We start from the raw sequence: 22,419 nt of genomic DNA, 5'->3' as shown, positions 1-22,419 counted from the left end.
AGCACCATAGGATTATGCCACTGAAAACTCACCTAGTCTTAAACTGTTTAAGAGACAGGAAGTCAGAATACTGTGAAAATTATGGTCTTAATTTCACATTTCATACTTCCCTCTCCCCCACCTTTAAGTGCAACTGAAGATATTGACTTCTGTACCTGTGCAATGAGGTGGTGGGTGGCCTCTGGCTGTCCACAGGAGCCCGTTACTGGGGTGTAGAAGGCCAGGTGTGGGAAGGGCTGTGTGCACACACAAATAAAACTGCATAGAGTATTCCACTTACTTGCTCGTGTCACTGCTCCTGTTCCACCCAGTGGGAAGGGACACAGCCCTGTCACTCCCAAGGTGCCAACATCCAGAGGGCTATGCCAGCGATGCAGCCCCCTCTGTAAATGGCAGTGCTTGCATATGTGCTTCTGGGGGCGATGATCATTACCTCTAACAGAGAAGTAATGAGACAGAGCTAAGCTACATTTCGGCTATTTGGAGTTAAAAGGACAAAGCTGGTAATTAATGTTGTTCCCCCAGCAATGTGGGATGCAAAGGCTGCTCCCCTGGCAGGAACACGAGTCCCTGTGAAGCACTCCAGCCGTGCGTTCTACCCACTTTACAGTCACACAGCTTCAACTGAAGAGACAAGAAAGACAGACCAGTTATTTTATTCAAAACTTTTAAAAAGTTAAGACAAAAACTGATAAATTATTCTCATTGCACCAATGAGAGAGACGTCATGATGGTTTCCTCTTGCCCCCCCAGTTTGCATTACACAACTATCATGCTTTGTTCCCTACTAGCCCCCATTTCTTTGAACTCGTACTACTGGATCAAGCAAGCCATTAAACCACATCTTGCTAGGTCTTGCTGGGATGATGCATCATACAGCTCTGACAGGAGCAAGTGTAGGGTCTCGACATCCTTGGTGACAAGAGAACCTGTCAAACAAGTTACTTGGGTTTGCTGTCCTGTAGCGTGTGCGCTAGCACCAAGGCAGACTTATGCATATGGTGAAACTTGACATTCTGGGTATTGCAAAGTGAGACAAGTTACTGCACTGTTTCAGGTGCCCAACGAACATTCTCAAGTTGAAACCCTTCTGAACCCCCCTCAAAACCAAAACCCAGTTCTCAGCCACCTGCACATTCCCTAGAACAAACCCAGCAGGGTTACAACAAAGGAGCCACTTGGAGCATTCTGTCCGCACAACATACATGGCCTAGAAAAGCCACCCCACAGCTAGTCACTATTCTGGCACCAGCAGCTTGCTCCAGTACTGCTGAACCTCTGCCCTGAGCTATCACCATTACCTCAGTGGTGGGATGTCTCTATCCTGAAAGCAAGGGATCAAAAAATGCCAATCAATGGGTGAAAGCACTAAAAAAAGGTGCCAGTACCAGAAATACTTTCAGAAGGTTGCTGCTTTCCTTCCGTCTCGCTGCTACAGACTCATCCCTACAGCCTTGTACAGACCAAGTTTTAGTTAAAGGCTTTATGAAATTGAAAGACATTGTTCAGAATAGCTAAAGTACTTCCTGAGGATGCAGGAACACTTAATTTAAGCAGCAGTTAATTCTAGCACCACAGGTCTGAGGCAAATAATAGGTTTTTATCCTCTTTGCTTTATGCTTGCAACCTCCAGGCACAGTTTTACATGAGCTTGTTGGGGGCAGAGGGGAGCAATGACACAACAAACATACATCTTCAAACACTTATAAAACCTGATGCCTTATCCCTTTGAACAGCTGAATACCCTGTTTGTCACCTCTCCTGCAGGAGCTGAAACAAGCTGGCTCACCCTCAGTTGCAGTAATACAAGGCTGATCTTCCAGTTCCCACACCCACTGCTTTCCTGCACAAGAAAAAAACCCACAGGAGATAGCTGCTTTGGTTATAGAAAGTCACAATGGGGTGTGGGGAAGTCAGTGCTCCTGGAACTACTGAGCAGACATTCAACCTCTGTATTCCACAGCTCAGCTTTGAGGTCTGGGGAATACCTGAGGACTGGAGAGCTCCAGGCTTACAGATAATACCTTCTTTTCTGGACTGGAAGGCAGATACGAGTATGTATAAAGGAGGCAAAGGGCTAAAGGACATTTTAAGACAGCATCACTCCCCAGCATAACAGATCAAAACCTAGTGGTATGGCAGCTGAATGTACTAGTGCAAAGAGGCTAGAGGCTGCTCCTGGAGAGCCATAGGTTCTGCACATTCAGGTGCGAGTGATTTTATCTGGAGGCATGAAACCTGTGTCACCCAGTGTTCGAAGTGCCACTCTTCCATTCGGACGTATCACCAAGTGAGTTATGCTGCCATTGTTAAGAGACATTCGCAGCCAGCCTTCTGGGGGGAACTGCAATGCTCTGTTACAAAACGAATAAAAAACAACATATTACTCATTCATAAACAGTTACATTAACGTGCCCTCACAGCAGCCACAGCCAGCCTTGGACAAGGTATTTTTCTTGTGTGATTGCTGAGAGAATGCAGCACTGAGAACTGGGCCAGTGCCAGCAACGCACTCACACAAGCAGAGTCCAGCAGATGGGTGTGATTACTGTAGACAGGATTAATTCAAATGGACAGAAGGCAGCAGCAATAATGCAGTCAGGTTGCTGGGAGCGCTCTGAGCCACCTCATAACAAGCAGATAGATGGGATTGGTTCAAGCTGGTCACTTGGCCAGCGGAGGATCACAGAATCCTGTGCAGTTCAGGATGGAGTAGGGGAATGCCTCCTCCACAGACTAAAGGCAAACAGCACACTCTCACACACTATTTTACCAACACAGATAGTACATAACAGCCAAGAGGTAGTGAGATAAGGATTCAAACTGCCCACATGTGCACATGGAAGAAATTCACCAGAACTACTTTCCATTATCTATACTGCTCCCCAGAAGTGGCAAGAAAAGTTACCTTGTGCTTTTTGTACAAATACAGTACCACAGCTAGCCTCCAGCTATTCTACAATTCCTAACTGAACAGCCTCAGGACTTCGATCAATTGCAGTAACCAGCTGGAAAAAAACGCGTTGTCTCAAACATGGTTTGCCTCAGACACTGAGAAATAATTTGGTTTTGGCTCTTGTGACTGTCTTGTAGAAAAACTAAGAACTTAAGTAACAGCTACAGTGTATTGTGCTATCAGATAGCCTGAAATAACAGGCACAAAATAGAAGTTAAAAAGAAGAGAGAAGAAATAGCAAAGACATAAAGTACTTCTGAAAGCGCCTAGGTAGCAGCAAGACAATCTTTTTTTGGCACAGGAAAGAATATTCTGTTTACCTGATCAATAATTTTAAGCACAGCAATTTTGAAAAGCTCTAAAGCAGTCCACAGAGCAGACAGGCTAGCATTTAACCAACTCAGCTAAATAGAGCTAACTGAAATTGCTGTAGGTATTGATCAGATTAAAGTTTAATCACACCTGTCCTGCTCAAGAAAAACTATCTAACAGACAGTGCTTTGCTGATAGGGAAGAAGAATAGAACAGTCAGATGACTGGATACAGAGACAGGCTGTCTTCTCCTTCATGAACAACCTTGATGTTAGCGGGAAGACTCACTCTCGCCCTAATGCAATACTGGATGTTACTGCAAAACCACACTAATGCAATTTTAACATAATACAAAAATTTCCGTTATTAAATAATTCTCAAAACTAAATGAATCTTTCGTTATGTAAGATTAAATCTCATCACCTCAAGAAGAGGCAAACAGTCATGCTCTACTTGCTGCCTTTTCCAACAGTCCACACAGGCATTGTCCTTAGTTTTACGGGAAGTAGAGCCATATGGTATTAAAGAGACTATTTGGGTGTGCAGAAAGGGTTTGAGTCTCACCAATTCAGTCATTTCACTTCAGAATTAGAATGAAAGTGTTTTAATTTTTAACCCTGTCCTGTATCTGCAAATGAAGCAGCTGCTCACAATGCAGGCACTGATCTCCAACCTCTTCAAACAAGCCAAATCAAAAAAACATACCCCTAGCTCTGCAGAGCCATAAACCACCACTAATTCAGTAGAACCATGAGCTTTTAAAGAGCAGAGGAACACGCACTACAGCATGTACCTGCACACGATATAGCGGATCACGTTGGCGTGGCAGACAAAGATCTCGTAGCTGTCCTCTTCCTGCTTTACATCAGCTCTATGGATGAAGTTTCGAAAAGCTGCCTCAATTCGAGCTCCGTCTTCATAATACTGCTAATGGCACAGAGGTCAGAATTAAGGATTTTAAGTTATTCATTTTAACTGTTCTCTACACGTACTGGGGAGGAGAAAAGCATGCGGTTATCTAAGGTCTGTGATGAAAAGCATCAGATCAGACTCTGTACCTAATCTCTACTGTCAATATAAAGTATATTAAAAAAAAACCCCAACAAAACAGAACAAGTACAGAAAAGAAAAAGTGAAAAGTTACCACAGCTTCTGGTTTCCAGTGCGAGACTGGAGGGTCTGGTTCTATAGGTGCTCCCTCTCTCAGCAGATCAGTACTAACTTTTTTGACTCCTGAAATATTAAATGCATATTCAGAAAGCAGTTGTTACTCCACATGCCACTGCAAACAGGCCCACAACTCTACAATCAATGCATTTCTCATATTCTTTCTTTGAGGAAGTCTTCCTCTCCATCCTAAAAATCATCTTAGTCTACATGGTTCCTGCTAAAGAGCGTGACTCTCTCCAACACAACTGGTTTGTCATCAACAAGACTTAAGTTTATTCCAACTGAGAACAGCCAAACCAGCTTGGCACAGCAAACTGAGTCTTCCCAGTCTGCTGCATTTTGCAGAACTGCACTTGCAAGGATGTTAATCTAAAGCTGTGTGTCAATTAATGCTTACTGCTAATTGGAGACAAGCAGAATTAGGGTTGTTGCTTTCTTTATAAACACAGACATTCACACAGGGCTGGAAGTTGACTAAACATCTCAACAAGCTCAGAATTCTACTGGAGGTAATTGTAAGGATCAGGAGACAATGAAAAATCAAGGGAAGTCACTTACCTGGGAGATGCTTGCTTATAATTTCAGTTGTCTCAGTTGCTCTAGTCATGGAGGAGTGGATAATCTGATCAAATTTTATTCCCAAGCTTGCCAGCCTTTTTCCAGTAAGCTCGGCCTGCTCTCGACCTTAAAAATTATATTCATTATACAAATTGGTGACACTCAACTAAGTGCCTGACACAAACTACCAAAAGACTTGTCCAGTAGACAAAGGCCTCAATTTCTGTCAAGTTTTTTCTTTTCAAAAAGTAACTGGAAAGCATTTTTACCAGAGGCACCACTTACTCCTATCAAGCCTATCAGCTGATCAATTTCAAGTCCTATTTCATCAGTAGGAAAAATCAGTTGCTTTGGGTTTTTTTTAATAACACAAACAAAATTGCTCAGAGACTTTCACTAAAGTATTCAATCCCTGTCAGCTCCATCCCAAGGGAGACACTTCCAATAAAAGGTAGTGCTGACCCAAGCCATCTGCTATGTTCAGGGAGCACAGAAGATGAGACTGACAAGCAGACATGCTCAGACCTGACAGGGCATTTTTCATAAAGGCAACACCAGTTCCCAGCACTCAAGAACAGCACTTGCATAATCAAGGAAGGCTTTATTCCATCTTCCACATTGGTAGGTGGAAAGACAACAGTTGAAGCAATTTACCCAAGGCACAGGGTAGACAGGACTAAGATATTACCTTGTTACTGGTTTAAGATAGCACCTTAGTCCTGAAATTAGAATTTCACTCCTGTTCACACACTGGTGATAAAGACTTGCAGGGAAAAAAAAGTGTTTATACTGAACATTTGACCCCAGACTTCCACAACCTCAAGCAGCACTGCACGATAATAGTTCTTCCCCCCTCAAAACACTGCTGGCATATACGTGGTCAAGAAAGTGTCCACTGTCACAGATCAATTAATTCAGACAGTCAGAGGTTATCCTCATTTCTTATTGCTGATTAGCAGAATTCCCATAAATGTGCTTAGGAGCAAAAGTGAGAGTTATTTAATCATAAACTCCAACTGAAAGTAAGGGGTAATTTTTTTTTTTAATTAATTAAAAATCAGCAAATTAACTAACAGAAACACAAGCCACCCTTTAAGAGAAATCTATCCCAGTCAGCAACGGAGCAAAGTTTAAACGCCTTGGCCCTCAGGAATTATGCCAGCTGGTATGAAAATCTGCTCAAACAATCTCAAGATAATTTGAAATTTCCTTTACAACTGTGTGTGTTTAGAGCTCTGCAAAGTAGGTTTTATGCTTTGATTTAATGGATCAAAAATGAAAAAGACAAATTTATTCATGACATCCTTCTGTCACAAAGGATCCAGAAAGTGGATTAAGATTTGGCAGCGAGACCCAGAACAGAGCTGAGTTACTGACCTGTACTCATCAGGATGGCACCACATGAAAAACAATATTCATTAAATTCAAAGCACGATGAGCTTCTTAGTTATACATACCAAGTGGGGTCAGAGTTCTGTCTTTATCAGCCCGGCCATCCAAATTATACTGAGAATGACGGATAAGGAATATATGCCTGGTGGCTTTTGCTTTGAAGTGATTTAAGCGTGATGAAAGTTCTTCCTCCCCAGTTTCTTCATTTTTCTTTTTGAGGTTGATAAGAGCCAGTGGTTCACGTCTAAACAAACACATTTAAAACACCATTTTTAGATAGGGGATACTAAAAGGTATAGGAATCTTACAGATGGGTAGTGTTGCCTTATTTCTAGATATAGCTGAAGTACTAAAATTGACTATTTAGCCATCTGTATCTCAAAACAGATTCAAACCATTGAGCAAGAGCTATGAACAAAAGCCTGCATTAAAACAAAGTTGTGTCCTAGGCTAAAAGGTGTAACTGACACAGAAACTTGCTGTTTTGTGACAGCCACCTCTCAATTAATTCTTTAATTGAAAGAAATTAAAGAAAAAAAGGGGGGAAGAAGGCAACAGAAAAGCAAACAGATGGTGTACACTAAAACAGTAAAGCTACAGTCTATCCAGACAAGAAGACGATAAACACTAGCAGAGTTTGCATTTGAATTCTTGTTGATTGGAAAGTTGTTCTTGGGATTTTCACTGATTTGCAGCCACAGGTATAACAGCAGGTTTTTTGACAAGAAAAACTAACCATGAATAATACCCAAGATGTGTTTTCCATAAAAGAAAGAAACTGTTCTGTATCTAAAAGGTCCTTTATCAATCCCACTTACATCAAATGACTAAACCTCCCTATAAAGATTCCAACTTTCTGTAGTGCACACTGAGAATTATTTTGCACCTTAACGTAGGTTACATCATGTTTCTCCAGTAACAGGACTCTATTTTTCATCTGGGAGTGTTTATTTATCCTTTCACCTTTTTCATCTCTCTCCCCTCATGCCACATTAGTCTTTCTTCCATTTTGACACACTGCACATTAATACTTCTTTCTGCATACCATAACCTTCCCCCCTGCACACCACCCAGATAGTTAACCCAGCTCCTGAAGAGGTTACCAGGCAGAGAGGATCTTCTCCTCTCTCCCCAGGTATCACAGATTAGTGCTGCAGATCTCTCACTGCTGACACCAACACTGCACCATCATCATAAACCCTGCCCATATCCTTCACAGATTAGTCTTCTGGTCCCCTCTCTGCACTGATCCTCTATCACACTAGCATAGAATCATAGAACAGTTAGGGTTGGAAAGGACCTTAAGATCATCAAGTTCCAACCCCCCTGCCATGGGCAGGGACATCCTCTAAACCGTATCACCCAAGGCCTCATCCAACCTGGCCTTGAACACTGCCAGGGATGGAGCATTCACAACCTCCTTGGGCAACCCATTCCAGTGCCTCACCACCCTAACAGGAAAGAATTTCCTCCTTACATCCAATCTAAACTTCCCCTGTTTAACTTTTAACCCATTACCCCTTGTCCTATCACTACAGTCCCTAATGAAGAGTCCATCCCCAGCATCCCTATAGGCCCCCTTCAGATACTGGAAGGCTGCTATAAGGTCTCCACACAGCCTTCTCTTCTCCAGGCTTGCTCTCTCTCTCCACCTCAGAGCATAAACCCTTTCCCTTGATCTCCTATCTAAAGAACAGCTATATTTATTTAGTCCACACCGGACCTCACTTCCTCCATTATTGTAATTAAACTTGGGTGGGGGATTTTCTATAGGGTTTTTTTTTATTAGAGAATATAATTTTTATTAAGCTTGAGACAACGAAATTTGCTCACAGAAAACTGCTGCTACACATACCTATTTCTACAGTTCACAGCAAGACCAGCTTTAAAAAGCCTTGCATCCATTTTGCTCTAGTAAAGACATGGTTGCTATTAAACAATGAAGTTCAACACATTCCTTAAGATTGTTAACAAAGTTCAAGGCATTAAAAAAGAAATAATAGTCCAATAACAAGAACTTCCATTGCTATTTCTATTTCTTTTCATTCAGTAGAAATTGTATTGCTGGAAAGATACATTAGGAAAAAGGAAAAATGTCTGAAAAAAATCAACACAGGGATTAACTCATCCTTTGGCAGGAACTCACACAAAGAAATGCCTGAAAGTCCTGCCCTCTCCCCCCCCAGTACCTCTAAAGTTACTTGATGGTAAAATGCACTTTAAAAAGCAACAGATACTCAGTCATGAGAAGATAGACAAGCTTAGCAATATTTTTAGCATAAGCTAGTTTTAGAAAGTTTATGAGCAGGACAACTTATAATACTGCCAAGACTTGATTTAAGTAGGTTCTTTTAGGCCATTAAACCTCAGAAGCTGACAAATACAGTTTTCTGCATTCGCTTCTAAAAGACATTGCCCAAGATTGCAAGTGGACAGAACTTTGCTAAAAAGCAAAGGCAATGTCAGGGACCATCTTTACACCTAACTAAAACAGAAGTACCACTTAATCCACGCCAGTGACCATTCCACCCATTGCACCAGAAAGCCCTGCATGTCACTGAAATGTATCAGTCAGCCTGCTTGAAAACAAGATCCTCGTGTTCTTTTGCTTCAAACTTTAAAAGCCATCAGTTAAGAATATTATAATACCTGTTTTTTCGCTCATGACTTGGCTCTTGTTAGCTATTTTCTGCTCCCGAGAAGAAGTTGTCAGATGCTCTTTGTACTTAAAAGCCATTTAACAACTTTATATGTTTTTCTGCAGGTATCATTCAAAAATCAAAACTACACTTCCAACCACAGTCAAACCCATACCACACCGCGTGGTAGGCACCAAGTAGAAAACTAAAACTTAACCAACTCAGGAAGTGTAGATGGTGTTATAACTGATGTTGTTGTCACAACCGCCTGAACAATTATAGCTTGATAACTCTTAATAGCAGTTACAGATACTGTATTATAACACCATTCATCATAGTGTGCACACAGTGGAAGCATATTGTGTAAATGTCACAGATCAGTTTTAGTTTCAGACTCTGGAAGTACTTTAGAGTCCTTAAAGAAAATAAACCATTGATCAGAACCAGAAAAGCTGGGATCTGCAGTTAAACAAATAGCTTTAGTCCCTCCCTCAACATAACTGTGTAACCAGGTAAAGCCTTATTTATTCAAAGTTTTAGTTTTATAATCAGGGTGCACACAGCCCTATTTATATGAGCATTTGATTTTGCAGCATCTCAAAAAAAAATCAAAACAGGATGGATTATACAATAAAAATCTGTTAGTGCTTAAGTCTGGATTTACTATGATTAAACTGGAGCCTGACATAAGTCTCCCTGGGGAGATAATTCTACCAGACGGAAGCTAAATGAGCCAAAGCTCAATACAGATATTTGCACACTCTAATTAAAGAATCAGGGGAAAAAAAACCCAAAACACAGTGAACCCTTGGATGCCTGAATTTCTGATGAAGAACACAACTAAGTCAGGTTCAAAGCAACATTACAAGGATTTAATATCACAAACTTGCCGTCTGATAGCCAGCAGCAGTAGTAGGCCTAAGACATGCCTAACGTGCAAGCCATTTTCATCTGCAAGGGTGCTGTTATTAAACAGAAATACCTTAGTGCGAACACAAAGCAATACTGAGGTACGATTAACACTGTTAAGAAAAACCAAACAGGCGCATCTACACCGTGCTCACACTGATCACAGCCCTAAGGCTTTCTGATCTTGCTGGATGAAAGCATGAGAATAAAGGGATGTGGACACCTTTACGGAGAGGAAAATCTCTGACCAGTGTAAAACCGAACACAGCGAAGGCAGCCCCCTCCAGAGCGCCCAGGTGCTCCAGAACTGTGAATATTCAAGAACTTCGACTACATTGAACCGCTCATCACCTCAGCTTCCACCTGGAAACGAGTCCCGCGCACCCCTGACTCGGCTCTGGGGTCTGGGCCGCGGGGGGGGACCGGGTCAGCGAGGCCGGCCCAGGGGCTCCTCGGGCGCGCTGAGGCAGCTCCCGAGGGGGATCCCAGGGCCTCCCCTTCCCCCCCGTCCCGTCAGAGGAGCGCCTGCCCCGACCCCGCAGGCACCCGCTCCTCCAACACGGCTCCGACGGGCGGATTTAAGGGCAGCTCCCGCCGTCTCCCCCGCGGCAGGGGTCCCTCCACAAAGCCGCCGCCCGGCAGCGTGGTCTCCAGCCAGTCTGCGGAGAGAAGCCCGCCCCATCATCGCAGCCCCGCCGCTCCTACCTGTCCCAGTTGCTGTCCCAGTAGCCGCTGTTAGCGGCTGGTCTCTCGATCCAGCCGGGGGCCGGCGGGCAGGAGGCGGAGGGCGGCAGCAGCAGCAATCCCGGCGGCGCCGCGGCAGCGGGAGGAGCGGCGGAGGCGGGAGGAATGGTGGCGGAGGAGCTCCCCTGCCGCAGGTCGGTATCGCTGCCGCGGCCTGGCTGCTTGCCCACGACCACGGCAGAGAAGAGGACGGAGCCGCCAGCCAGCCCGCAGGCAGCCAGCGCCAAGGCACGGCGGAACGACATGGTGCGGGCAGCGGGCCGCGTGCCCCCTCAGCCACCGCGCAGAGCGCAGCACAGCGCGCCCCGCCCCGGACGGAGCGCGGCGTGGGGCAAGATTCCTCCGCGAAGCCTGAGGTGCTCGGGTGGGGCCTGAGACGTGGGTCGGCCTCATGGTGGGGGCTTCGGGGTTGGACCTGTGCTGTGGCAGCCCTGGTACAGCCTTACTCAGCGGGACCTGGCCGGGAGGCGACGGGTTCTGCTGGGCAGGGAGATCACCTCCGGCCCTGCCTGGCTTCACCCACCTCACTCAGGTGTGAGCACTCCCTCACCTGAACGGGAGGCTATAGCTTGTATGGGCAAAGTGTGGGTCATCTTCAGTTACTAGTCCAGCACTGACCTACACAGGACTCAGTCGCTTACAGTCAGCGCTGGGATCCTGGTGCTGGACACCATTCCCTGGGTTTTGGGGAATGCAGGTGGTCACCAGTCAGCTGAGCTCATGGGGCTGAGCAGGCTCACATCATGGCTGGGCACTCCTGTCCCCACCTCAGAGCAGCCTTGTGCCCTCTGTGGCCTGAACGCTTCACCAGGAGTCTACATCCAGAAGCAAGTTCAACTCCACCAGCATTGCCTTGTGCAGAAGAACCTATGTCCTAAAGCTGGAACCTTAATGATCTGTCTGCAACCTCACCACAGAGGCCTTGGGCAAGGAGAAGCAGAAAAGAGATCCCTTTTTTTTTCTGAGCTGACATCCAAAATTCAGCAGTGATTTCTACCTGTTAAGTTCAGCACTTTGCCATTGGTGACAGAAATGCCACTGAATGTGGGTCTCAGGATGCTGGCAGCTTTAGCAGATGCCATCATTCAGCCTTCGCATATTTAATTATGCATTCCTACCATTCCCATCCACCTGTTCAGGCTTTCCATACCCCATTCCCCACACTACAAATGGTGTTACTTGTGATATTCCATTAATATGCCAGCTGGGTAGCCAGTTTCCAAGAGTCAGACTTCAATCAGTATGAGTGACTCCAGAACAACTGCACGTGGAGTCTGTTCCCTCACCGAGCACACACAGCTCTGTTCTGCTTAGTCATCAAGCTAAGGGGCTCCTTCATCCTGCGGTTCATACAGCAGAACTACAAAGGCACTGTGCCTGCCCAAACGAAAATGGTCTTCCTGTTACAGAAGTTAAAATCAGCTTTCCAGCTTTCCCAGCCGAGTGTCTTTCCCCTGTCCACCACTTTGTGTCTCTGTCTCACACACATGGTACAGACCAGAGAGAAAAAGATCTGACTCCAGTACAGGTCCTTTGGCTCCTGGACAATTTACAGATCAACAGTGGCCCCCAGGGGTCAGACAAGTGAATCAAACCACGATTAACACCAAACTAGGTGTTTTTTCCTCTCCATTATCCTTCCTGCCTTTCTCGTTCTCAGTATTTAAGGTACTCAATTTTCTGCTTATTTTTATATGTCTTTAAAATTTTAATATTTTTTTTTCTTTAGGTTATTTTGGAAGTGTTAGTACTTACCCTAGAGGCAGGCATGTGTATTTATACTGTGTATATTCTTTCTTATCCAGAGCCCTGAAGGAAAAAGTTTCTTTTCAAAGCTTCACATCCAGTTCCTCAGAAATAGCACAGTTCTTTCCCCCCCCGTTCTCAGTCTCCAAGCTTCCTGCAAATGACTTGTATTTTCCCCCTATGATGTCTTTTGTATTTTATCCCTTGTAACATTCATTCTCCACTCACTGCCCCACTTGAATCCTACCTCTTCTCCTCCAGCCCACCCTCTAAACTGAATCATAGTTACTGTATTTGACCTCCAACAACTCAAAAGAAGGAAAAAACTGCAGCAGATGCCATTGCTCACTTGGGGACAGGCTGAATATGAATGGGACAAATACTACAGTTCCTGATATATCCCTCAGTTGCTTGAATTGCATTCTAAAATCATATGGTTCACTTCGACATTTCAGTGCTATTAAAAGTGCATCAATTGCACAAATAACCTGACATTTTAGGTCAAAATCCCAGTAGAGATACAGGCAAGTGCATGACAGTGCACTAGGCTTCAGTACCTCAGTGGGCGACAACTTACACCAGGGCTGAACTCAGCTCACCTCCAGAAAAGTCTGAGACTGTTGTTAAGCAATAAACAAAAATGTTTCTTCAGCAAAAATGCATTGCTGAACATCTGGGCAATCATCTCATTTTGCTATGAAAATGGGTAATATTGATTGTTTGCCTCTGTGCTGCAGCTTGGATGTCATTCTCCTGTGATAACACTTCACCATCAGAAATCTCCTGTGTATATGCTCACATTCTGCAGTTTATTTTTGCTTGGTTTATGTACTGTTGCGCTTATAAAATCTATGCAAAAGTCTTTTGAGGTTATCTTAGATTTTACTTAGTCCAAAAATACTCTAATGAGATTTAGTTTACCATTTTGCAAAACTTGCAATTCGATTCGGTTAAAAGAACGCTCTAAAAATACTTCTTTGAAAGTTACCATTAGCCTGAATATACAGTCCTGCATGACATTAATAACTACTTAACTTCTTGCTCCTCGTTTTTTATATGTATTTATATTGCTGCTATTGTAATCCAGTTTTATTGTGTTGTATTTCATCGGTGAGCAGAAAATGTATCTAAGAGGATAATAACCTACTGATGATACTTAATGGAATTATTCTGTTAGCTAAAACAGTAAATACCTGTTCTACTGATGCCATAAGTCCAATACTCAGGGGTGATTCCCAGGAGTCATCCCATTTCTGTGGCTAGATGCAGAGATACCTTCAGGCAAGGTGCCCAAGGTTAGGGTGGCCTCTTAACTACCTTGTAACTGCAACACAGCAGAAGAGAAGTCAGAAAGCCAGCATGGTTGGCATAAAAGTCAGTGCAGATGTGGCCTCACAAACAGCGTTTCTTTCCCCTGGCAGGCAGAAAAACCTTCTGGCAACAGCAGGAGCAATGGCAGCACTTGGGGTTAACTTCACTACACTAGGAATATGAAGAACTTCTGTTTTCTGTATGGGACCTGGATCACTACAGCGATGAGTCAGTGTTTGGATGTTTCACCATTAGCTAAAGGGCTGGTCTCTAGCCTGCAGTCGGCAAGCAAAATTTATGAACTTTCAGGCATTATTTTTAAACAAAACAATTAGAGCAATAAAAGGACATTTCAAATGAGGAAAACATGGCTTTGAAAAGCCTTTTCCATGACCCTGAGCACATTTACTCACCATGTATCACCTTCCCAATGTATTTAAAAAGAATCCATAAATTTGTTCTCAAAAGAGACAGAGAGAGGGAAAAGGGAAACATTATGTCATTTGATCCAGATGCATTCAGACATGTACTATGGACTTAGTGCTGGCCTTCTTGAAGGAAATATTGATGTCATCCTGGCCTGCTTCAGACCCAGCGAAATTTAAATCATACACTAGTTTAAACTTTTGGGTTATAGAATGATGCTACTTAAGCTCACTTAATACATATTTTTATAGAGCAAAAGAGAATACTGCCTTTAGGCAACTTTGCTTTTTATGACTTGACCAGTAAAAAAATAAAAGATTTGGTGCAAATACTGGCTTCCTGACCAGATCTGATTGCATTAGTGAAGGGTAAGCACAACAATGCATGTACTGCGTTGGTTAAATACAGCACAAAATTTAGGGAGATTTTGGCATGAAAGAAAGTCTGCATACATATATATGCTAGCAATGATTCAGATCTTGAATTTAATCTAGATTTTATGAATCACCCACTAGAGGATCCTTAAGATCTTTTTGGACAAGAAAAAAAAAATGAGGGAGAAGCTCTTTCAGGATGAAAGACTTGTCCTCTTCCCCAAACACTCCATAAGCATATTTTAAAACTAGGGTTCACCTTATCTCTAGATAGGGTCTTACATCACAAAAGAGGAATCAGTTTCTCACTTTTACACTCACAGTCACCATCTTTCTAACTCAAGTAGACTGAAAGAATTTCTTTAGTTACACTGGGTATCACTGGTAAACTGAAATGTCTCAAATACAGCTATAAGCAGCTTCTTTCCTGTGACTGAAACTCCTTCCTTACTTGTTTAGTAAGGAGTAAATCTCTGTATTACACTGTGACTAAAGTCTTGTTAACACTGAGAATTTAAAAACAACCTCCTTGCAAGGTACTCTACTTCTTAAAACTGTCCCAAAATGGTGGAGCCTGCAGTGTCAGGATAGCTCTAGGATAGACATTTGTCTTCTGCTTATGGGTGTTTTGAAGCCTTGCCTCTGACAGAAAGCAAGAGAGTTGCTACAGAGCACACAATCACATGGGTGCATGCTTTGGATGCTACAGGGTATTGCAGATACATGAAAATGGACATCACCCCATCATCGACAGGGGGTTGTGTTTTCAGCCTTAGGTGTCGAATTAGCAAGAAGTCCTTCTCAGTATCTTACCTTTCAGTCATTTAAAAACAGGTTTCCCTCTACCAAACACAAACATTCAGAGTTACAAACCCAAGACCCAGAGACCCCCATGTTTGTGAAACGAAAGACCTAAAATAAAAAGCAGTTTCTGAACTGCCAAACTGGTTTTATTAACACAGACTCTAGCCCTTTCATTAAGTAAACACATGCGATTCTGCCCCTGAAGTCATACTCATGAAACTAAGGGTTTATAACAGCAATACTAACACTACATTATCTAATGTAATGCTCTAATAAATAATGATGTATCATGCCAGAAGGGTTTAATTTGAAACAGATGGTCTAAGAAATGGAAACATAAGCAAAGTATTTTGCTGTAATCACTATCCAGGAAACAAAGGGGGATTTGATATTACTGCCTCAAGGACTGTACCACACCCCCTACGTTTTTGTTTTAGATAACAGTAAATGTCTCTTTAGCTAAGGAAGCCCAGGTGGGGCAGATAGCTCACAACAATGAAACAGGCATTTTTCCTAATCCTGATTAGCAAGTGAGAATTTGCTTTTGCAGCAGCGTTTGCTGCTTTTGCAAAGTTCAGCTTATCTCGTTTTTCTCCATTTTTTTTTCTGGGTTTTTTTTTCTGTTTTAGAAAGGAACATATATTTGTAGTAGTTATGGACTTGACAGCGTTGCATTCTGTTGCATTTTATAGTCATAGACACTACTAAGAGCTTAATATTTAGGCACAGCAGTCTATGCCCTACACCCAACTCTGCTGTTAGGTGCACTGGCAAAGCATTTAAAGACCTGAGATGCAAAATTCACTTACCAGGAAAGAGAGCACTCTGCTTGCAAAATCATTCGAGGTACTGTGACGTACATAGTTACACAGTTTGGGAGATTTCTAGTTTTAACAATCTGTTTAAAGCAAAATTCTAGCTCCCCAAAATATCCTTTCCTATCTCTTTCTCAGGAGCTGTTTCACATACTTCCTCCTCTACTTCAGAAAAATCACTCAGGGATTAGCTTGACGCAGGCTGTCAAAGCCCCACTGCTCCCCTTTTGGAAACAAGCATTTAAATGCAGTGTTTTCACACACAAACCACATTGAGGCTGTGTAGACAAAACCCGGAATGAAAGAGGATTTGGGGAAGTGATGCTAACTACAGGTCTGGAGAACCTGCAAGATACTCAGCCACGTATGTGACATTCTCTGCAGAAATACCAGCTGCAGCTCAGATTTAGCTAGACGAGCTTTCCAAACACCACCCCCGTTTAGAGAGACCAAGGTCCAGAACAAGGAAAACACTTGCTTAGACTGCACCTACCTTTAAATACAGGAATGATGTTTCTGAAGTCAGTGGACCATGCCTGTACTGTGCCCATATTTAAAAACCCCACACTTTTCAAGAGAAATACTGAGCTTGATGCTTATTTTTGTCTGGTTTGGGGGCTTTGGAGGGGTAGCATTTTTGCATTTTAAGCTTTTCTCTGCGATGCTGAAGACATTTTTTTCCCCCACCTCTAGTGGAAAATACAGAAACTCCCATAAGCAAATGTGTACTCGAGACTTAAGGAGCTCGGGGCCTTAAAAATTCCAAGCATTGTGAAATCATTCCAAATAGTTTGAGAAATAAGAGAATTTAATGGAATATTCAATTGTTTAAGATGTGTGCTTAAATAAGGGTCTCACTACACATTAGTTACACTATGTATGCACTTGGTATAAACCCAGAAGCTAAGAATTCTTTAAAATGAATTGCTATTCTCTTGACTCACTCTGTGACAAACACTTCAGGAAGAAATGTCCTGAGAGCACTGTCCTGAGTGCTCTACAGAGATTGTGTGAGCGCAGGCTCCTTTCAGACCCTGTGTGGATGAATTTCACACTATGTTCTCTGGGTTTATACCTCTAGGGACAATACCAGTGGAAAGATTAATTTGTCCCAATGACAGTATTTCTCAAGAAGAAAGGGTTATAATATACATCTACCTGACTGATGAGACACAGAAATAGCCTTGCCTCTGCTGACAGACAGGATGAGCAGAGCATCAGACTGAGCAGTGCTGTCTCCTGACAGCATGGTCAAAAGACATTGCTTCCAAATAAAAGGAGTTAGTACAGCTCCTGTGTCTGTTCAGGGTTTATTTTTGCCTGAACACAAAATGCAAAGTCAGGACTGAGGAAACAGTCTAATCTCAGTTACAACAATCAGCACCTGGATCCTGTGGAAGTATTCCAAACTTCCATTAGTATAACTGAGACCTGTCCTAAGAACCCCCCAACACACACACTGTCACAGTCTGAATCTCCTGGCTGGAAGTAGCACAGAAGGATGTTATTTCACCTCAAAATTGTTATTATTTCTTCTGATCAACAAGTAGAAAAGCATGGAGAGCCTCTTCGCATATTACATTCTCATTATGACATGTCATCTTTCTGTCTCACACTAATAAGAACAGGACCTGATTATCACCATTTATGAATAACTTACTTCATCTTGTCTGTCCAGCAATGTGCTGGCAGGCATCCTCAGCAGAAGATTCAAAATTATGTCCCTGCCTAAAACCACTGCTGCTGACGAATGACAGCGCACACAATTGAAAGGCTGTAGTTGCTTTTAGAAGTATCTGCACATGAACATATATATGTAAATATATGTGTATGTATATATATATATGTATGTGCGTGTGTGTATAGCAGCTTGGAAACTGCTATATGTATTGAGTAGGCAAAATGGCATCAAAGTCACCAGCTGTAGGACTGAAGTGATGAATTTACTCTTGAGTGTAGAATTAGGCAGGCATGGAGCATTCAAGGAACTAGTAGGCTACAAAAATCAACTAATGTCAACCCTGATTCAAGAGGGCACTGTTTTCACATACCTGTGCAGGGGATTGCTAATAACAGCAGCAGATTCAATGCCATGCTAAAGGATGCCTTTGACGCTTTTCTCTTGGTCCAGTGATAGGGGTTTCACATCAAATTTGGCAATTTAATCTGCTTTATTGAAAAAGTTCTGCCTTGTGCTTTTACTCATTCCTTGTTTACTTCCTTCATGGCATTAATTATGCCATTTATCATTTTTAAACTAACTGGGTTCAAGAGAGAGTTCTTGATGGGAGATGCTCCAGACAGAAACTGTTTGAAGAGAACTGTTTTTTCTATCCTGACTGATTTGCCACTAGCACTTCATCGTCATAATCTGGTGTGATTTACCAGTGTCTTTGCTTCAGAAAAAAGGAATGTATGAAAATTAATCAGCTGAAACGAAGTGCAGGTTCATTAGCTAAAGTAATTGTTGCTATTAGTAGGAATTTATGCCATTTAATTTTAAAATATTAGCAAAATCCACATTCAGCAGCCAATGCTGTAGCAATAGCTGAAATACACAGTATACATTCCATCCAAGCTTTTTGAATCAGTGTTTCAAATCTTCCGTAACATTTTATATCTGCAAAATGAAGAGTAATAAGCAATTTACTGTCGCTCCAGATTGAATTTATGTTTTGTAATGAATTTAATATGTCAAATAAAACATAACTTTGAACTGTAAACTGTCCTGGAAGAAAATTAGAAGTGTTTTCTTCTTGCCAACTTCAACAATCTGGGAAGGGGAATTACTTTTACAATGCTTCACTTTGGCTTTTCTACAATGCATTGGACAGACACATGGCATTGAAAGACTGGTTGCTGCTTAAAATAGAAAAATACATTTTATACTTAAAAGTCTCCCTCCAAGGTAAGTGCACAGGAATGTGGAATTGCCAAAAACTGATGACTATCCTGTGAGGACAGAAATCCATTTGAACCTACCCCTGCCAGCCTGATATCAATTCCCAGCCAAACTGGGAATAAGGCTCTAAAGATTTATGTTATTACTCTGCCTTATTCTCCTGCCCTTGTCAAGGCCCTGCCTACATTATAACATCACATCCTTCTGCAGAATAACGATGTAAATCCATCTGGAGGAGGATGAAGAGACCTTCTGTGTATTTACCACTGCGCACCCTGACCCAGGCAATCCATCCTTCATGCTGACAGAAACCAGTGGAAATTTTTCTTGCCAGCAATAAACCCAAGTGCCCTTTGCTCTCTTTTGTCACTGCCTATTGCTTTTCATGTCAGCCAAAGATACTTCTTTTCCATTTTTCATTACCTCTGTTTACTCTTTGACATGAGCTAGGCTGCCCTCTGAAATCATACACCTTTGTCACAAAGCATAGTGTTCATATGGTCATCACAGAGCCTCTAGCAAGCAATGCCTATTGCCAACAGATTACAGATGTGGCCCCAAGGAATGGCCACAGGACTGCAAGTCACTTAGCAATTTAAATCCAGAGGATTTCAACTTCTGTGTCATGCTGGCATAACAGCTGCCAAGTGTGACCTGATGTTCCCAAGGTCACAGAGTAAGCCAGTGACACATCTGCAGATACAAATCACATCAGCACTTCCCAGCTCTGTGCCTCATCCCCATTGGGGTGGCAAGTAACAGACTCTGATTGCCGACAAGAAAGACCACAGAAGAGCTCACTGCTTAAAACTGCCCAGGGTTTGAGCTAGGAGGGAGCATGGACACACTCTACCTAGGAACATGCTTCACAGGTCTCTGCTTCAGCCAGGCAAAGCATTTCTGAGTGCATGGATTGTGTAATGATTCCATCCAACAGCAGGATGCTCAGATTCCTTCTGGTGATCAATCTCTGTGGGTGTATATATATAAATAAACCAAGAACAAGGGTAGCATGTCCCAAGTCATTTGTATCCAAAAAGGACTCTCTCCATCATTCATGACACAGTGCTGAAATGCAGTTCTGCAGCATCCAGGGCTTTAGATATATGATGAGAATCTGTGTGTAGAGATCTCTAGAATTTGTGTAGATAGAATGCAAGGAAAAAATACTTTCAAAAATAAATGGAAATACTCATACAGAATGATATAAGTTCAGTAAAAAATGAGGGAGAAATACACTAAATGACTGTGGTATATTTTCTTATGAAGGTTTTACAGGTTTTGAAAAATGTAGCTATTCTGTGTTTCAATGCTCCTGGAAACAAATATATTTATTTTGCCTTTACAGCTAAACTCATGCAGCTTCTGTTTCCACATGCACATACCTCATCTTCCTATCCCTTAAAGCAGGATGTGCTTTCCTGTGTTAAAAATCTCAGTGAGTAATTATTTCTAATTATATTCTGCTCCTTTATTAGAAAGGGAGTAAAAGATCATACTAGAAAAGGAATTATTCTGTGCACTAACAGACAACATGATTCCTTCTCTGATAATCTTCATCTGCTATTAATACGGTACTGTAGATTAATAGGTATATATTTCTGTACATTAGGACACAAAAAAGACAGGAATTAATAACAGTTTTCTCATGGCAACACAGCAGCTTAGTCCTTGCTCTCAAGAAAGCCTGTATTTCTCAGCAGCCCACAACATATCAAAGGGTGCAAAACTCATCTCTCACTGTGTTCTGTGCTACAGAAGCATATTGCAGTGCCCCCTCTTTCTGAGGTCAATCCCAACCTACAACTATTTACTGTATTTCTGCACAGTAATTTTAGTTATTATTACATATATGTACAACTATTCCAATAAGCAGTCAGGGAAGAGGGGAATTGCTCAAGGCAATGAAGCATATGGTCTCCTGGAATGAGGGCTGTGCTGTGTGGGTGTTATGCAGAGGGTTTGGATTATAAGGAAATATGCAGGAGGTCAAGGGAAGGATCAAGGCATAAATGCCTTTCATATATTTACTGCAACAGCTTTCCAAAGCCGGTGTGAAAGACCAAGACTACTGTCAGCAGCACCCATCACACAAACATCCAAAACCTTCCTCCCCAAGAACATGACCTGGAATGATGCTTTCATTTGAGGTTAAATATGCCCCAAATCTGCCCTGTTGCTCCCGGACACCTATGGAATGCATCTGCTTGGCTCCAGCTACACAGCTGATCACAGAATGATAAGGTTTGAGCCACTCAAAAACACAACCCGTTTGTGAGGTCAGGAAGTTGTATCCCCATCTGACATGGCATGAAGAGGTATGGAAAGACGTATGAGTCAGCAGTAATTTGTAGTGGAGCCAAGAACTGGTGCTAGAATGCCTGAAGCCCTGTGCTTTAAGTGCAGACCATGTTTCCAGCTGAACATCTTACTGGTACATCTCTTATTGTGAATCATAGCTTAACACTGGGAAACTGCCAACAAGATAGCAGTGCAAAGCACATGCATTTGTGATTTAGAAGATGGTGGCCAACAATAGAGCAGTTTGTCTGCATTATGTTACACTGTGTCTGAAAAATTAGTCATAACCAAACACCACCTATTTATAACTACTTAATTCTCTGGTTTTAAGTCTGTTATTTTTGATATCTGTCATTGAAACAATAAGGGCTGATCCCAAGGCCAGCTGGATTCACAATATCCAGGCTGCAAAAATAGGATCGTGCTGTTACTCACTGAGTTTACTCAGACATTGCAGTTTCTACAAGGTGAGGTTTTCCTAAGTAGCAACTGCATTGGTTTGTATTTATAAAAAACCCCAACAAAACCCCTTTCACCATCTGTTCAAATGACTGTACAAGAGAAAAAGCTGACAGTAAAGCTGTGTTCTGCTTAATCACCTGTGCCAGGACTACAACCAGATTATAATGCCATTTTATGAGCTTCCACAGTCTTCTTTGATCCAAAGATCCCAATGTGCTCTGCACCTACATCACTGAAAGAGGCTTTAAACTTGTATTACTCATGGCAGGGAGGTGTGCTTTCTAACACAGGCACATACAGGAGCTGTCCACTTCATATCCATTGAAGCAGTGAATGCAGGAAGCAACCATTGCCCAGCAGCCACTTACCTGCATACCACATGGAAGGACAAGCCAGAAGGCAGAAGAGCACCATGTTGCAGCTAGAACTAACCCGAATTCCCCCTTGCTGCCTGCCACTCAGAAACGCCTACATGAAAACTACTTAGATAAATTCTCTGTAGTAGGGACAGAAGCACCATTAAAAACAGAGTTGGCCCCAAAAGTGGATGTTTATTAAATTCCACTTTCCCATTTGTCCCCTGTTGTAGGAAAGAGAT

The 22,419-nt window shown here is 42.5% G+C and overlaps 1 protein-coding gene across 2 annotated transcripts; it reads right to left on the bottom strand.

Annotated features, from left to right (window-relative positions):
* Nucleotides 1-640: 640 nt before the first annotated feature.
* PGAM5 (PGAM family member 5, mitochondrial serine/threonine protein phosphatase) lies at nt 641-10,998 on the bottom strand. 2 transcript variants are annotated; one of them, XM_061370881.1, is made up of 6 exons: nt 10,642-10,998; nt 6,454-6,632; nt 4,997-5,122; nt 4,413-4,501; nt 4,062-4,192; nt 641-2,354 (listed from the first exon to the last, which is right to left on the bottom strand). In XM_061370881.1, the coding sequence occupies exons 1-6, from the start codon at nt 10,923-10,925 to the stop codon at nt 2,204-2,206; spliced, it is 960 nt and encodes a 319-aa protein (XP_061226865.1). In that variant the 5' UTR covers nt 10,926-10,998; the 3' UTR covers nt 641-2,203. The 2 variants fall into 2 exon arrangements, with proteins under 2 accessions (XP_061226865.1, XP_061226864.1); XM_061370880.1 differs by having other exon boundaries at nt 4,062-4,195; nt 10,642-10,997.
* Nucleotides 10,999-22,419: the final 11,421 nt, after the last annotated feature.

Source organism: Neopsephotus bourkii, unplaced genomic scaffold, assembly GCF_033783945.1.
Source record: "Neopsephotus bourkii isolate Nb327-2 ecotype Australia unplaced genomic scaffold, CSIRO-AGI_Nbou_v1 NB_1542, whole genome shotgun sequence".
Lineage (NCBI taxonomy): Eukaryota > Metazoa > Chordata > Aves > Psittaciformes > Psittacidae > Neopsephotus > Neopsephotus bourkii.
The sequence above is the reverse complement of the archived record's forward strand: the minus strand, read 5'-3'. Positions and strand labels throughout refer to the sequence as shown.